Source organism: Mesoplodon bidens (assembly GCF_964165515.1).
Source record: "Mesoplodon bidens genome assembly, chromosome: 15".
In the NCBI taxonomy this organism is placed as follows: domain Eukaryota; kingdom Metazoa; phylum Chordata; class Mammalia; order Artiodactyla; family Ziphiidae; genus Mesoplodon; species Mesoplodon bidens.
Genome location: NC_138171.1, coordinates 65,785,300 through 65,803,194, shown reverse-complemented (window position 1 = coordinate 65,803,194; position 17,895 = coordinate 65,785,300). Strand labels below are relative to the sequence as shown.

The 17,895-nt window shown below is 46.0% G+C and overlaps 1 protein-coding gene across 2 annotated transcripts; it reads left to right on the top strand.

The window, feature by feature from the left end:
• The first annotated feature begins 9 nt into the window (after positions 1-9).
• GNPTG (N-acetylglucosamine-1-phosphate transferase subunit gamma) lies at positions 10-17,881 on the top strand. Of its 2 annotated transcripts, none has more exons than XM_081257711.1 (11): positions 10-100; positions 229-286; positions 371-438; positions 16,482-16,536; positions 16,603-16,686; positions 16,769-16,862; positions 16,930-17,044; positions 17,129-17,211; positions 17,291-17,422; positions 17,499-17,580; positions 17,675-17,881. In XM_081257711.1, exons 1-11 carry the CDS (start codon positions 46-48, stop codon positions 17,770-17,772), a joined length of 924 nt encoding a protein of 307 aa, XP_081113837.1. In that variant the 5' UTR covers positions 10-45; the 3' UTR covers positions 17,773-17,881. The 2 variants fall into 2 exon arrangements, with proteins under 2 accessions (XP_081113837.1, XP_081113836.1); XM_081257710.1 differs by having other exon boundaries at positions 16,918-17,044.
• Positions 17,882-17,895: the final 14 nt, after the last annotated feature.

Sequence of the window (17,895 nt, the reverse complement as noted above, 5' to 3'; positions counted from 1 at the left end):
TCACGTGAGCACGCGCGGCGACGGCGGCGACGGCGGCGGCGCGAGATGGTGGCAAGGTTGGCGCGTTTCGTGCTGCTGCTGCTCGGGCTCGCAGCGCATGGTTAGTGTCCGGGCTGCCGACGCCCGCGCCCCTCCACCCATGCCCAGGCCCCTGCGTCCCGGAGCCCTCTTCTCCCCGTCCCCGCGCCCCCGCCACACGCCCGCCTCCTCACTGCCTGTTCCCCGTAGGGCCCGCGCTCGCAGGTGCCGCCAAGATGAAGGTGGTGGAGGAGCCCAACACGTTCGGGTGAGCGGCCTCGCGGGGAGCGGCGGCGGGGGGTTCCCGCGGCGGTCCGGGCCCGGTTCCCCCTGACTGTGCCGCTTCTCTCAGGCTCAACAACCCGTTCCTACCCCAGACCAGTCGCCTCCAGCCCAGGAGGGATCCTTCTCCCGTGTCTGGTGAGTTCGGGGCCCTGGCCGCGGGCGTGCTGGGGGCCTGGGAGGGAGCAGGGAGCTGGCCTGGCTTCCCGACCGGTGGGCCGCGTCAGCTCTCGGGAGCCTGCTCCAGGGGGGCCAGGGAGGGAGGGAGGCCTCGGATGAGGGGCCCTGAAAGTTAGGGCCTGGAGGATCATGTTGTCGTTTGTCAGTAGTTATAAAATTATTTTTAAGTGCGCGCTAACATTCCAGACTGTGATTGTACCAAGTTGAGTAGTTTTCCCGGATATAGTCCTTAATTTTATTCGCTAGAGGTGATTTTTGTTACAGTTCGGTGTTTGTCTTTCCAAATGTTTTTTATGCTTTTACAAGAAAAAAACGTGTAGTTTTGTGTGTGTGTTTGTGTCAATTTTTTTTGTGATGTTTGCCTTTTTTTTTTTGTGGTACGCGGGCCTCTCATTGCTGTGGCCTCTCCCGTTGCGGAGCACAGGCTCCGGACGCGCAGGCTCAGCGGCCGTGGCTCACGGGCCCAGCTGCTCCGCGTGTTTGCCTTTTTTTGAGCAGGAGTACTATACAGGTGTGCTCATTTGCTGTTGCCGCTCACGGTGTTTCTTCACGGTGGATGTGGGTCTTCACTCTTTTCACTTGGTGTTTGGTATTCCATAGGATGGCTCTGCATTCTTTTGTTGTCCAGCAAAGTGTTGTTTATGGTTTATGGGTTTTGGTCACTAGAAACATTGCTGAGGAGAACATCCCTCCAGGGACTGTCTCCTTCTACCCTTCTGTGAGTGGTTTCCTGAGACAGGATCTAAGAAGTGGAACTGCTGGATTGTTCAATGAGTATTAAATATAACAAACAAAAATCCAAGAATTTTTTTGGCGTTGGGTCTTCGTTGCTGTGTGCGGACTTTCTCTAGTTGTGGAGATTGGGGTCTACTGTTAGTTGCGGTGTGCACACTTCTCATTGCAGTGGCTTCTCTTGTTGCGGAGCACAGGCTCTAGGAGCGCAGGCTTCAGTAGTTGTGGCACGCGGGCTCAGTAGTTGTGGCACACAGGCTTAGTTGCTCCGCGGCATGTGGGGTCTTCCCGGACAAGGGCTCGAACCCGTGTCCCCTGCATTGGCAGGCAGATTCTTAACCACTGCACCACAAGGGAAGTCCCAAGATCTTTTTTTCTTGAATACTACCACATGTCAGGGTGTGTCTGTGCTGGGGATGTAGAAATGAACAAAACATACAGTGTCCTCGTGGAGTTGACACTCTAATGGGGTAGGTAGGCCATAAACAAAAAAGTAGATAAAATGTAGAATGCTTGATGGTGAAAAACACTCTGTAGGTATGGAAAGCAGAGAAGAGTGAGTGTTTGGGGGGGTTGTTTTGGGGATTGCCGTTTTAAATGGGTTCAGGAAAAGACTGAGAAGTGAAATTTTGTTCAGAAGTTGAAGGGGAACAGGAGTAAGGGATGTGAATATCTGGGGAAGAGGGATCTAGCAAAAGGAGTGGCCAAATAAAGGCCTTGAGCAAGGATGCCAGGGCCAGAGGCATTGGCCGCAGGGGTACGGTGAGATCAGAGATAGAGGGTACAGCTGTGAGCTTTCACGCTAAACGATTCCAGCTTTTTACTGTGAAAATACTGAATAGAAAAATGGAGGAATGTGGCTGTGAACAGCAGCATACTCTCCGCCTCAGTACAAGAGTTGACATTTTGCCATGCTTGCTTTATCTTCTTCTCGTTTTCACTTTGAAAAAAGTGAACTTTCACTTTGCTGAACCATTTGAAAGTCAGCTACAGACATCATGACGTTTTATTCCTAAATATTCACAGTATGGATCTCCCACTCCCCAAGTTAGCAGAAATTCTATAATATAATCAATTCACATCCACATTTCCCTGTTGTCTCAGGAATGCCTTCTACAGCTGTCCCAGGACCCACCCCACACGGGAATCGGTCAAGGGGTTATGTGCCGGGCCAGTTGTCTTACAGGATGTTTGACCAGATCTGTCTGGTTTGTGAGGTCATTAACTTGTTCTGCTTTCCCCAGTGTATTCTGTAAATGGCCTGGAAGCTTGATTACAGTCAGGGTAAGCAGTTTGGGCACAAATACTTTGTAGGTAGGCATCGTGTCAGAGGGCTGCAGTCGACTGCGGCTGAGTGCTGCCAGGGTCTAGCGGTGGGAGGCAGGTTTCTCTCTCTGCCCTCAGTGTGCCGTCTGTGAGCACGCCTTTGGTGCTGAGTGGACGTGCTGCCCCTGGTGGCCTCCTGGTTCAGTCTGATGGGATAGAGGAGTGCAGAGCTCTGCTTCTCTCATGCCTTCTGCATTTATTGTTGGCTGGTGGTCTCTGGTAAAGAGGAGTGTTCCTTTTCCCCCCCTTTCTTTCTCTCTCCTTTTTTTTTTTTTTTTTTTTTTTTTTTTTGCGGTACGCGGGCCTCTCACTGTTGTGGCCTCTCCCGTTGCGGAGCGCAGGCTCAGCGGCCATGGCTCACGAGCCCAGCAGCTCCACGGCATGTGGGATCTTCCCAGACCAGGGCACGAACCCGTGTCCCCTGCATTGGCAGGCAGACTCTCAACCACTGCGCCGCCAGGGAAGCCCTCTCTCTCCTTTTTGAACATCATTATTGGCTCAGATTTAAACCCTGTTTTTACTGAGGTATAGTTGACATGTTCAGTTTGATAAAGTTTGTAAATTGAGCACATGCATGTAATCACCACCCACAAACAAGACTGAGAACATTTCCATCACCCAGAAGATTCCTATGTGTCCCTTTTAAATCCCCCACCCATCACTCTCTGGCTTCTGTTGCTTTAGAATAGTGTCATCCGTGCTTGGATTTCAGCTGAGCAAGTCAGCATACACTTCCACGTCTGGAGTCTTCCTCAGCATCATGTTTTTGGGATTCATCTCTGTTGTTGCATGTATCAGTAGCTTTTTCTTATTGCTGAACACATACAAAAACTGAAATCCGAGTACGGTTTGTAGTCTAGTTGGTTGTATTGTGCCAACGTCAATTTCCTAGTTTTGGTGATGTACTACGGTTATAAGTTTATGATTATTTCAAGGTAGAAAGCATGCACACACATACACACACATAGATGTGTTTGTGCTGGAAGAATAGATGAAATCTATGTGATTTTAAGTTTCAAATTGAAATGCAGTATTACAGGGTTTTTATTTTCCCCTTTTCTTTTTTTTACTTTTTTAAATAATTTATTTATTTTGGCTGCATTGGGTCTTCATTGCTGTGCATGGGCTTTCTCTAGTTGTGGAGAGCTACTCTTTGTTGTGGTGCGCAGGCTTCTCATTGCGGTGGCTTCTCTTATTGCGGAGCATGGGCTCTAGGCACGCGAGCTTCAATAGTTGTGGCACGCGGGCTCAACAGTTTTAGCTCACGGGCTTAGTTGCTCGGCAGCATGTGGGATCTTCCCGGAACAGGGCTGCATTGGCAGGTGGATTCTTAACAACTGCGCCACCAGGGAAGCCCTCCCCTTTATTTTCTACTCCTGTCTTTTCCCTTAACACTAAAAAGCTGGGTTCTTTAGTCACATAAATATATTTACTGGCTTTTTCCTATAATTTACATAAAATAGTTTCAGATTTAAAATAGCAATATTACTACTAACCATGAAACGAGTGAGTGAGGTTTTCTTGCAGTTTATTTTGGAGTGTATCCAGCCAGAGATGGACAGCAGGGCACTGTGGTCCAACCTTCACCAGGTCATTGTTTTCTCTGTCATCAATCTGACTTGCAGTTGGATCCATATCGTTTCTGTTTGTGTTCAGTTTTAGTGCTTGCCATACATATTTTTACTTTTGTTTTTTCCTTAACTTTAAAAAAAATAGTGTTACAATTTCAAGCGCATGCAAAAGTGGAGAAAGGGTATGTGAGGCACCAGGCACCCTCACCCAGCCCCGACCCTCACCCTGCCACCGCAGTTACTTTGAAACAAATTTCCCACAACTTATTTCATTTGTAAATATTTTGGTATGCGTCTCTTCAAGGGCATAGCCACAGTATCAAGCAGCAAAAATCCCCTCTGTGTTTCCGTATGTTGCTAATACTGTCATAATTTTTTAATATAAATTTATTTATTTATTTATTTATTTTTGGCTGTGTTGGGTCTTCGTTGCTGCGCGCAGGCTTTCTCTAGTTGCGGCGAGCGGGGGCTACTCTTCGTTGCGGTGCGCGGGCTTCTCATTGCAGTGGCTTCTCTCGTTGTGGAGCATGGGCTCTAGGCGTGTGGGCTTCAGTAGTTGCGGCATGCAGGCTCAGTATTTGTGGCTCATGGGCTCTAGAGCACAGGCTCAGTAGTTGTGGCACACGAGCTTAGTTGCTCTGTGGCATGTGGGATCTTCCCGGGCCAGGGATCGAACCCGTGTCCCCTGCATTGGCAGGTGGATCCTCAACCACTGTGCCACCTGGGAAGCCCCAGTATCATAATTTTTAATAGGTGGTTGGTTTGTCTGAGTCAGTATGGAAGCTCTGTGTGTTGTGTGTGCTTGACACACACCCACGTGTGCTTCAGTTTCCTTGAATCTGTAGATGCCCTCCATTTCCTTGCCTTGAGGAAACTGGGTCTCTTGTTTCCCACATTCTAGATTTTGTTCATTGCATTCCCGTGGTGTTTAACGTTTCTTCATCTATTAGCTGGAGTACAGTTGTGTGCCTTCACCCTGGCTGGGCCTCCAATTTCGGGAGAGCAGTGGGGAGAGGCGTCCCCCCAACCTGGCCTCGGTCTCCCACCTTCAGTTCAGGGTCTGCAGAGGGGCATTTGTAGCCCCTTCTCAGGTGGAGGACCTTCCCTGCTGTTCCTGGTTGCTGAGGTTTTACCATGAATGGGTGTTGGGTTCTATCAAATGCTTTTTTAAAAACCTATCAAGAGGATGATGGGTTTTCTCATTTAGGCTGTTTACATAGTGGGTAGCATTGGTTTTTGAATGTTGAGCCAACACTGTGTTCTTGGAGTAAGCTCCACTTGGGCACAGTGAATACATATGTTTTATATATTGCTGGATTTAAATTGCTAATTATTTCTGACTTTTTAAATTTCTAGAGTTTCTGTTCTTTTTCTAATTTCTATTTATCTGCTGAGATTCACTATCTCTTTATTACCGTGTTTTACTTTACACCCTGGAACATAGTTGCAATAGCTGCTTTAAAATCCTCTTCTACTTCCAACATCATCTGTGTTTGTTGGGGTCAGTCTTCTATGTTTGTTCTCTTGGGGGGGGTGGGTCGCATTTGCCTGCTTTGTTGTATGTCTGATACTTTTGGATACACCCTTGCCCCGGCTCTCCCCTTGGGAGAATGCGGTGGGCTGAGGCAGCTGGCTGGGCGGAGCTCACCCAGGACCAACCTCCCTGCCCGTGGTTCATGCATGCAGGGCTCAGCCAGAGAGCTGGGCAGGCTTCCCTCCCTCCACCCCCGCCGTCCTTTTTGATACCACCCCACGCTTTCCAGCTGCTGGGTCGGCTCCCTCTGTCCCAGATCCTATGGCCAGAGACTGGGGCGGGTTATGCCATTGCCTGCCCCAGGCGGGAACCCACAGGAATCAGTGCCCTCTTCTTCCAAGCTGCCCCCGCCACCGCCGCCCCTCAGTCCCCTCCACAGCCTCAGGCCTTCAGACGTTCTCTACAGTGGGATCTGTAGGAGACTTGGTCCCATGTTAGTGGCTGTGGCTTCTGATACCTGGTATCATCACATGGTCATTTGCTCTATTCTACAGCACATATATAATGGCCTGAAAACTAATATGGCATTACTGCTATTAACTCATTAACAGTACTTGTTCTTAAGTCACTGAGAGTGATTCTTCTTCCGGTGAAGTGACGTTACTATGTATAGTTCGGTTCATTTGCTTTGATTTCAGCTGTAGGGGCTTTAATGTCATCCTTTCATTTTACCTTTGAGCACATTAGCATGCCTACGTGGTTCACATGTAAACCTTAGGACAAATACGCCCCGAGCTCTCCTTCCTGCCTTGTGCTCCCTGTCCAGGGCCATTTGCTGTTTGTTTGTTTGTTTTAAGGTATAACTGACATATTAGTTTCAGGTATACAACATAATGATCCACTATTTGTGTATTTTGCAAAATGATGGGAATAAGTCTAGTTATTCTCTGACACCACACATAGTTACCAAAAACTTTTTTTCTTCTTGTGATGAAGATGTTTAAGATTTTTAAAAAAGTTTTTTTTATACAGCAGGTTTTTATTACTTATCTATTTTATACATATTAGTGTATACATGTCAATCCCAATCTCCCACTTCATCCCACCCCCACTTTCCCCCCTTGGTGTCCATATGTTCTCTACATCTGTGTCTCTTTTTTAAAAAAATTCATTTATTTTCGGCTGTGTTGAGTCTTCATTGCTGTGCATGGGCCCTCTCCAGCTGCGGCGAGCAGGGGCCACTCCTCATTGCGTTGCGTTGCATGGGCCCCTCATTGCGGTGGCCTCTCCCGTTGCAGAGCTCTAGACACGCAGGCTTCAGTAGCTGTGGCTCACGGGCTCCAGAACGCAGGCTCAGCAGTCATGGTGCACGGGCCTAGTTGCTCCATGGCATGTGGGATCCTCCCAGACCAGGGATCGAACCTGTGTCCCCTGCATTGGCAGGCAAATTCCTATCCACTGCACCACCAGGGAAGCCGTGTGTCTCTATTTTTGCCTTGCAAACCAGTTCATCTGTAACCATTTTTCTAGATTCCACATATATGCGTTAATATACGATATTTGGTTTTTTTGACTTATTTCACCCTATGACCGTCTCTAGGTCCATCCACGTCTCTACAAATGACCCAATTTCGTTCCTTTTTGTGGCTGAGTAATGTTCCATTGTATGTATGTACCACATCTTCTTTATCCATTCGTCTGTCGATGGCACATTTAGGTTGCTTCCATGAACTGGCTCTTGTAAACAGTGCTGCAGTGAACACTGGGGTGCATGTGTCTTTTTGAATTATGGTTTTCTCTGGGTATATGCCCAGTAGTTAAGATTGCTGGGTCATATGGTAATTCTATTTTTAGTTTTTTAAGGAACCTCCATACTGTTCTCCATAGTGGCTGTATCAGTTTACATTCCCACCAACGGTGCAAGAGGATTCCCTTTTCTCCACACCCTCTCCAGCACTTGTAGATTTTCTGATGATGCCCATTCTAACCGGTGGGAGGTGATACCTCATTGTAGTTTTGATTTGCATTTCTCTAATAATTAGTGATGTTGAGCAGCTTTTCATGTGCTTCTTGGCCATCTGTATATCTTCTTTGGATAGGATGTTTAAGATTTACTTTCTTAAGATGTGGTACATATATACAATGTAATACTACTCAGCTATAAAAAAAAGAACGAAATAATGCCATTTGTAGCAACGTGGATGCAACTAGAGATTGTCATACTAAGTGAAGTTAAGCCAGAAAGAGAAAGACAAATACCATATGATATCACTTATATGTGGAATCTAAATATGACACAAATGAATATATCTACACAACAGAAACAGACTCAGACATAGAGAACAGAGTTGTGGTTGCTAAGGGGGGGGTGTTGGGGGAGAAATGGAGTGGGAGTTTGGGGTTAGCAGATGTAAGCTTTTATATACAGAATGGGTAAACAACAAGGTCCTACTGTGTAGCACAGAGAACTATATTCAATATCCTATGATAAAGCATAATGGAAAAGAATGTATATATATGTATAACTGAATCACTTTTCTGTACAGCAGAAATTTAGCACAACATTGTAAATCGACTATACTTCAATTTAAAAAAAAAGATTTCCTTTCTTAGCAACCTTCAGATATGCAATTCAATATTATTAACTGTAGTCACTGTGCTGTACATTATATCCTCAGGACTTATTTATTACTGGAAGTTTGTATCTTTTGACCATTTTCACTCACTTTGTGTCTCCCCCAATCCCCTGCTTCTGGCAAACACTGATCTGTTCTTTGTATCTATAAGCTTGGTGTTTTGTTTTCCACATAAGTGAGATCATAATGTATTTGTCTTTCTCTGACATATTTCACTTAGGATAATGCCCTAAAGGTCCATCCATGTTGCAGATGGCAATTTCTTGTTTTATGGCTGAATAATACTCTGTTGTATATGTGTACCCCTTCTTTATCCATCAATGGACACTTAGGTAATTTCCATATCTTGACTATTGTAAATAATGCTGCTGTGAACAGCGGGGTGGAGGTATCTTTCCGAGTTAGTGATTTTGTTTTCTTTGGATAAATACCCAGAAGTGGAATTGCTGGATTATATGGTAGTTCTATATTTAATTTTGGTGGGAACCTCCATCCTGTTTTCCATAGTGGCCGCACCAATTTCCACTCCTACCAACAGTGTGCAAGTTTTCCTTTTCTCCACATCCTCGCCGACACTTGTTATTTGTCTTCTTTATAGTGGCTGTTCCGACAGGTGTGAGGTGATATCTCATTGTGGTTTTGATTTGCATTTCCCTGATGGTTAATGATGTTGAGCATCTTTTCATGTGCCTGTTGGCCATCTCTTTGTTTTCTTTGGAAAAATGTCTATTTAGACCCTCTGCCCATTTTTTAATTGGATTGTTTTTTTGCTATTGAATTGTGTGAGTTCTTTATACATTTTGGATATTAGCCCCTTATGTATATGATTTGCTAGATGTTTTATCCCATTCAGTAGGCTGCCTTTCATTTTGTTGATGGTTTCCTTGGCTGTGCAGACCTTTGTAGTTAGATATTGTCCCATTTGTTTATTTTTGCTTTTGTTTGTGGAGTCAGATTTTGAAAATCATCACTGAGACCGATGTCAAAGAGCTTACCACCTATGTTTTCTTCTAGGAGTTTCATAGTTTCTGGTCTTACATTCAACTTAAATTTTTGTGTATGGTGAAAGATAGTGGTCCAGTTTAACCACCGTTTATTGAAGAGACTATCCTTTCCTCATTGTATATCCTTGGCTCCTTTGTTGTAAATTAATTGACTGTATATGTGTGGCTTTATTTCTGGACCCCCTGTTTTTATGCCAGTGCCGTACTGCCTTGATTCTTTGTATGTATGTATGTATGTATTTATCTGGCTGCATTGGGTCTTCATTGCTGCACGTGGGCTTTCTCTAGTGGCAGCGAGCAGGGGCTACTCTTTGTTGCGGTGCGTGGGCTTCTCATGGCAGTGGCTTCTCTTGTTGCGGAGCACGGGCTCTAGGCATGCAGGCTCAGTAGTTGTGGTGCATGGCTTAGTTGCTTCGAGGCATGTGGGATCTTCCCAGACCAGGGATCGAACCTGCGGCCCCTGCACTGGCAGGTGGATTCTTAACTACTGTACCACCAGGGAAGTCCCATACTGCCTTGATTCTGTTTGTTGTTATTTTATGTTTAGTATTCTGGTGTTTCTTTTTGCTAGTATAAGAAAATATGAATTGCCCTCTTTTTACTGTGGTAAAATATACATAAAATTTACCATTTTAACCCTTATTAGATGTTCAGTTAAGAGGCATTAAGCACATCCATATTGTTGGGCAAACATCACCTCTATCATCCTCAGAACTTTTTCACCTTCCCAAACTGAACCTCTGTCCCCATTAAACAACTCCTCACCCCTCCCAGCCTCTGGCCCCCGACATTCTACTTTCTGTCTCTATGAATTTAATGACTCTAGATCCCTGCTGTGGTCACTGTGTGTACACAGGTTGAAATCGTAACTGAAAAAGATGATGGTGTTAGGAGTTGAGGTCTTTGGAAGATGCTTAAGTCATGAGGGTGGAGCCCTCAAGAATGGGATTGATGCCCTTATAATATAAAGAGGCTCCAGAGATCCCTAGTCCCTTCTACCATGTGAAGACACAGTGAGAAGGCACCCTCTGTGAACTAGTACTCGACTGTGCTGGTGCCCTGATCTTGGGCTTCAAACCCCCGCAGAACTGTGAAAAATAAATTTCTGTAGTTGTAAAATTACCCAGTGGTATTTTGTTATAGCAGCTCAAATGAACTAAGTACCTCATGTAAGTGGAATCATATAATTCTTGTCCTTTTGTGACTGGCGTGTTTCATTTAGCACAATATCTTGAAGGTTCATTTATATGGCAGGATTTCCTTCCTTTTTAAGGCTGAATAATATTCCATTGCACATATATACTACATTCTGCTTATTCATCTGTCAGTGTACACTTGGGTTGTTTTTACTTTTTGGTTACTGTGAATAATGCTGATCTGAACATGGGTGTGCAGCATCTGAGTTCCTGCTTTCAGTTCACATACCCAAGAGTCGATTTGCTGTATCATATAAATCTATGCTTAAGCTTTATGAGGAACCACCAAACTGTTTTCAACAGCACTGAACCGTTTTACATTCCCGCCAGCAGTGCACAAAGGTTTCAGTTTCTCCACATCCTAACCAACATTTATTCTTTTCTGTTGTTGTTGTTGTTGTTGTTGGATAGTAGCCATCCTAATGGATGTGAGGTGATATCTCATTGTGGATTTTATTTGTATTTACTTATTTTTCACTTTTTCAGAAAAATGTCTAGTAATCCTTGGTCCATTTTTTTAATTGGGTTGTTTGGGGCATTGCTGTCGTTAATAGGAGTTCTTTATATGTTCTGGATATTACCCGTGTTAGAAATGTGATTTGCAAATACTTTCTTTCTGTAGGTTGTCTTTCAACACTTTCTTGCAAACTTTTAAATTTTGAAGCCCCATTTATCTAGTTTTCCTTTTGGTGCCTTTGCCTTTGATGTCATATCCAAGAAATCATTTCCAAAGCACAAAGCCAATGTCAAAGATTTCCCCTTAGGTTTTGTAGTTTCAGCCTCTGATCCATTTTAAGTTAATTTCTGTACATGGTGTGAGGTAAGGGTCCACTTTCATTCCTGTGCATATGAACATCCAGCTTCCCAACTCCATTTGTTGAAAAGTCTGTCCTTTCCCCCACTGAATGGTCTCAGCACCCTGACAGATCCTTTGAGCATATATTCAAGGGTTTGTTTCTGGGCTCTCTGTTCTGTTTCATTGGTCTACATGTCTGTCTTTATACTGATATTGCACTGGTTTAATTACTGTAGCTTTGAAGTAAGCTTTGTGGGGTTTTTTTTTTTTTGATTGTGTTGCGCATCTTGTGGGATCTTAGTTCCTCAACCAGGGATCAAACCTGGACCCCTGGCAGAGGGAGCACCAAATCCTAACCACTAGACCACCAGGGAATTCCCCTTGAAGTAAGCTTTGAAATCACTAATTGTGAGTCCTTCAACTTTTCTATTTCAATATAGTTTTGACTATTTGGGGTCCTTTGGGAATCCATCTTTGTTGCTGCGTGTGGGATCTTCATTGTGGCATGTGGGATCTAGTTCCCTGACCAGGGATCGAACCTGGGCCCCCTGCCTTGGGAGCGCAGAGTCTTAACCACTGGACCACCAGGGAAATCCCTGGAATTGTTTCATTGAATTTCCTTTTTGGGCTGTCTGTTGGGTTGTTGTATAGAAACACAACTGGTTTTTAGTGTCACTTCTGTATCCTACAACTTTGCTGAATTTAGTAGCTCTAATATATTTCTGTGGACTCTTAGGGTTTTCTATATATATGATCATGTCATCTGCAAACACTGCATTGTAATTTTATTTCTTCCTTCCTGATTAGGATGCCTTTCCTTTTTTTTGCCTAATTGCTCTGGCTAGAACCTCCAGTACAATGTCAAATAGTGAATAGTGCTGAGAGCTTCCTTGTGTTCTTCCCACTTTTGGGAGGAAAGCTTTTTCAGTCTTTCACCGTTCAGTAAGATATTCGCTGTGGGTTTTGCATATATGGCCTTTATTGCGTTGAGGAAGTTTCCTCCTAATCCTCCTTTGTTGAGTGTTTTCATCATGAAAGAGTGTTGAATTTTTTTTTTTTTTTTTTTTTTGCGGTACGCGGGCCTCTCACTGCTGTGGCCTCTCCCGTTGCGGAGCACAGGCTCCGGACACGCAGGCTCAGCAGCCATGGCCCACGGGCCCAGCCGCTCCGCGGCACGTGGGATCCTCCCAGACCGGGGCACGAACCCGTGGTCCCCTGCATCGGCAGACGGACTCTCAACCACTGCGCCACCAGGGAAGCCCTAGAGTGTTGAATTTTGATAGGTGCTTTTTTCTGCAACAATTTAGATGATAATTTCCCCCCCGCTTTATTCTGTTAATGGGGTGTATTACATTTAAAAAAAATTGTTTTTTTTAAAAATTTTGAACCATGCTTACATTCCAGGAACAAACCCCACTTTTTCACACTGTAGAATCCTTTTAATGTGCTGCTGATTTCAGTTTGCCAGTATTTTGTTCAGGATTTTTGCACTGACATTCACAAGGGATGTTGACATCTGTAGTTTTCCTTTCTTGTCAGGTATCTTTTTGGCTTTGATATCAGGGGAATGCTGGCCTCATAGAATTGAGTCAGGAGGTGTTCCCCCTTCTTCAGTTTTCATAGTATTTTCTTGTAATCCTTTTTATTTTTGTAAAATTGGTAGTAATGTCCCTCCTTTTGTTTATGATTTTAGTAATTTGAATCTTTTGGGCCGTGTTGGGTCTTTGTTGCTGCACACGGGCTTTCTCTAGTTGTGGTAAGTGGGGCTACTCTTCGTTGTGGGCTTCTCATTCCAGTGGCTTCTCTTGTCGCAGAGTATGGGCTCTAGGCGCACAGGCTTGCTTCAGTAGTTGTGGCTCATGGGCTCTAGAGCGCAGGCTCAGTAGTTGTGGCGCACGGGCTTAGGTGCTCCGCAGCATGTGGGATCTTCCCGGACCAGGGCTTGAACCCGTGTCTCTTGCATTGGGAGGTGGATTTTTAACCACTGCCTCACCAGGGAAGCCCATCTTCTTTTCTGTTACAGTAAATCTAGTTTAAAGGTTTGTCGATTTTGTTGATCTTTTCAAAGAACCAACTTCTGGTTTTACTGATTTTTCTTTGTTTTATTTATCTCTGCTCTAATCTTTATTTTCTTCCTTTTGCTTGCTAGTTTTTTTTTGTTGTTGTTGTTATTTTTTTTGCTGTGCCATGCAGCATGTGGGATCTTAGTTCCCCAACCAGGGATTGAACCCACACCCCCTGCATTAGAAGTGTGGAGTCTTAACCACTGGACCGCCAGGGAAGTCCAGCTTGCTAGCTTTCTTTCTCTAGTTTCTTAAAGTGTAAAAGTTAGGTTATTGATTTGCGATCTTGTTTTTAATATGTTTACAGCTGTTAATTTCCCTCTTAGCATTGCTTTCACTGTATCTGATAATTTTTGGTACCTTGTATTTAGAAAATATTTTGAAACAAAAACAAGTTTCCTTTGTGAATTCTTTGAGCCATTGGTTCTTTAAGATTGTGTTAATTTCCATATGTTTGTGGATTTCCCACATTGCTTTTGCTATTGATTTCTGATTTCCATTGTGTTCAGAAAAGAAACTATGATTTCAGTCTTTTTAAGTTTATTAAGTGGCCTAACATATGGTGTGTCCTGGAGAATGTTCCACGTACACTTAAAAAATGTAATTTCTGATGTTGTTGGGTGGGATATTCTGTATATGTCGATTAGGTCTGGTGGTTTTAGTGTTGTTCAGGTCCTCTGTGTCCTTAGAAGCGGGGTGTTGAATGTCCAAGGATTGTAGAACTGCCTGTTTCTCCCTTCAGTTGTCAATGCTTGCTTTGTTTTCAAGCTCTGGTGTTTGGTGCCCATATGTTTGTAATTGTTATAATCTTGGTGAATGGACCTTTCTATCAATAATGTGTTCCTTTATCTCCTTTAACAGTGTTTGACTGATACTTTTTTTTTTTTTTTTTTTTGACTGCATCGGGTCAGGTCACAGTTGTGGCAGGGATCTTCATTTCAGCATGTGGGATCTTTTGCAGCAAGTGGGCTCTTCGTTGCAGCACAGGCCTCTCTCTAGTTGTGGCACGCAGGCTCAGTAGTTGTGGCACGCAGGCTTAGTTGCCCTGAGGCATGTGGGATCTTAGTTCCCTGACCAGGGATCGAACCCGCATCCCCTGCATTGGAAGGCAGATTCCTAACCACTGGACCAGCAGGGAAGTCCCTGATAGCCTATTTTGTCTGATATTAGTGTGGCCATCCCTGCTCTCTCATTATTTGCATATCTTTTTCCATCCTTTCACTTTCAGCCTGCTTGTGTCTTTGATCTTAAATGTGTCTCTTACAAACAGTATATATAGTTGGATCACATTTTTTTACCCATTTGGCCAATCTGTGCCTTTTGAATGGGAGAGTTTAATCTGTTTACATTTAAAGTAGTCATTGGGGCTTCCCTGGTGGCGCAGTGGTTGAGAGTCCGCCTGTCGATGCAGGGGACACGGGTTCGTGCCCCGGTCCGGGAAGATCCCACATGCCGCGGAGCAGCTGGGCCTGTGAGCCATGGCCGCTGAGCCTGCGCGTCCGGAGCCTGTGCTCCACAACAGGGGAGGCCACAGCGGTGAGAGGCCCGCGTACCACAAAAAAAATAAATAAATAAATAAAGTAGTCATTGATAAGGAAGGATTTAGAGGAAACAAAACAGCAAAATTTGTCTTACAGTTTTTTTGTCTCTCATTCCCTCCATTCCTTTTTGTTGACTTACTTCTAAGTGACATGTTTTGACGTCCTTTTAACTTTTGTGTATTAGTCTGTGTAGCTGTTTCCTCTACAGTTGCCAGGGGATTACATACGATCATAAAGCTGTTAAGTCTAATTTGTACATGATTGAAATTGGTTTAAATTCAAAGACTTCTGTACAGCTCTGTCCCTCCCCCAACTTTGTTATTGATTTCAGTAATTATCTCTTTAAATGTAGATTTGTAATTATTTTTATGCATCTTTTTAAACCCTGTAGATTTGCAGATCAGAATCACATACTGCTTTGGGTTTGCCAGTGTATTTGCCTTTACTGGAAGGACTCTCTCCAGGGCAGGCCTCGTGGTAACGAAATCCCTCAGCTTTTGTTTATCTGGGAGTGTCTTGATTTTGCCCTCATTTTTGGAAGATAGTTTCCTGGCTGTAGACTCCTCAGTCGACAGTTTTTTCTTCCATCCCACAGCTTTCTGGCCTCTGAAGTGTGGCAGAGAAATGGGCAGATAATCTTATTAAGGATCCCTTGATGTGATGAGTCACTTCTTGCTGCTTTGGACTTGGTTTTTGACAGTTTTCTTCTGTGTCTTGGTGTGGGTCTTTCTGAGTTTATTGTACTTGGAGTTCAGTGAGCTGCTTGGATGTGTAGATTCATGTGTTTTGTCAAGTTGGGAGAGTCATTTCCTCAGATACTCTCTGCCCCTCTCTTCCTTCAGGGACTCCCACTGTGTGTCCTGCCATCTCTTCACTGGTTCTTTTCTCTGCTCAAAATCTGTTAACCCCTTTTGTGGATTTATTTCAGTTGTATTTTTCAGCTCCAGATTTTTTTGGTTCCTTTCGATACTGTTCGTCTCTCTGCCTACATGTCATTTGCCTGATAGACTTTAGTTCTTTGTGTTTCCCTCCAGGTCCTTAAGCATATTTCAGACATTTGTTTAACTGAAGTCTTCTATCAGTCCAGTGCCTGGGCTTTTCCCAGGTGGTTCTGTTGGGTTTTCCTTTGAAGAGGCTGCAGTTCCTTTGCAGCCTGGCCCCGTGCTGGGGCGGCCTTCATCACCAGGCTGGGTGCTCCTCAGGTCCTGGATGGCCTGTTGTGTGTGTCCAACCATAACCCCTTGCCCCCCTGCAGCCTTCATGAGCAGCTCCCTTTCCTGCCTGGTGATCTGAGTTGGGCAAAACAGAGACCAGTACTCCCGGCAGCCCCCAGCTAGGCTGGGATGTTGCAGATGAGGTCAGCCTGCTCCTCACGACCACGCTGGGGTGATGGCTTTGCTGTGTGGTGCTCACTTGATTGCTGTAGACCTGATTTCCAGAACTGGGTTAGCTCAGCTGGTTTCTAGTGGTTCACTTGATGCTTTCACAGGGATATGAGCTTGGAGCTTCCTAGTCTGGTACTTTGATGATGTTGCTCCAACTGTTTTGCTCCAGTTTTAAAGTTTAAACTACTGGATCTTTTCCTAAATGGCCCTGGTTCTGTGGGTTTCTGCACGCCTGCTCTTTGCACCACGCTCAGCAGGCCGTGCTCTCCCCTTCCAGGGCCCGTGCATCTCTCCAGACTTTCTGGCAAGTGCTTCAGCCTGGTGGAGTCCACGTGAGTGAGGGCAGGGGCAGGCGTGGCCAGGGCCTGGGACCCCCGCTGACAGCGCTGTGCCCCCAGGTACAAGTACGAGCTCTGCCCGTTCCACAACGTGACGCAGCACGAGCAGACCTTCCGCTGGAATGCCTACAGTGGGATCCTCGGGTGAGCGGCGCTGGGGGCGGCTGCGGCTCCACCTGTCCATCGTCCCCCCCCCCCAAGCCTCACCCACTCTGCTCCTCCCCAGCATCTGGCACGAGTGGGAAATCGCCAACAACACCTTCAGGGGCATGTGGATGAGGGACGGTGACTCCTGCCACTCCCGGAGCCGGCAGAGCAAGGTGGGCTGGGTGGGAGGGTGGGATTGGGGCCCGCTCCCCCCACCCGCTCACCAAGGTTTCCCACCAGGTGGAGCTCACCTGTGGCAAAACCAACCGGTTGGCCCACGTGTCTGAGCCAAGCACCTGTGTCTACGCACTGACGTTCGAGACGCCCCTCGTCTGCCACCCCCACTCCTTGTTAGGTGGGCGCTGGGGCCGGCAGGGGGCACTGGGGGGCGTGGGGGGCAGAGGGGCCCTGCTCAGTCTGGTTTCTGTTGGATTCTCAGTGTACCCGGCCCTGCCCATGGCCCTGCAGCAGAGGTGGGACCGGGTGGAACAGGACCTGGCGGATGAGCTGATCACATCCCAGGTGAGCGACAGGGCGGGCGCCGCCTGGGCAGGGAGCAGTGCAGCTGCAGCAGTGCTCCCTCCTCGTCCCCCACCTGCAGGGCTACGAGAAGTTGCTCAGGGCGATTTTTGAGGATGCTGGTTATTTAAAGACCCCAGAACAAAGTGAATCAGTGCAGCAGGAAGGAGGTGCCAAGGGCCTGGTGTTTCAGACGCTGGAGAGCTGTAACAAGGTACAGACAGTGCTCCCAGGCCCGGGACCAGCCTCCCACCAAGGGCCTGAGTGCTCCATTTCACCTCTTGTTCTAGGCACATAAAGCCCTGTCAAAGGAGATCAAAAGACTTAAAAGCATACTGACCCAGCACGGCCTCCCCTACGTGAAGCCTGCAGGTCAGTTGTGCCTGGGGGTTGGGGCTGAGCCCACCTTGGGACCTGCCGCCCTGCAGATCAGGTCCTGACCTCCTGCCACCTGGTGTTTTGGCAGAAACTTCCAGCTTTGAACACTTGGGTCCCAGGACACCCACAGACAAGACAGCAGAGCTGCTACGAGGCGACCCTGGACTGCGTGGGAACACCTTGTGATCTGGGGCAGGGCGACAGGTCTCAGCCAGAGGACACCTTCCTGTTCCTTCTGTGCCAGCAGGTTGTGCGCAAAGATGCAGACAAAATAAAGATTCAAAGTTTTAATTAATTTCCCTACTGATA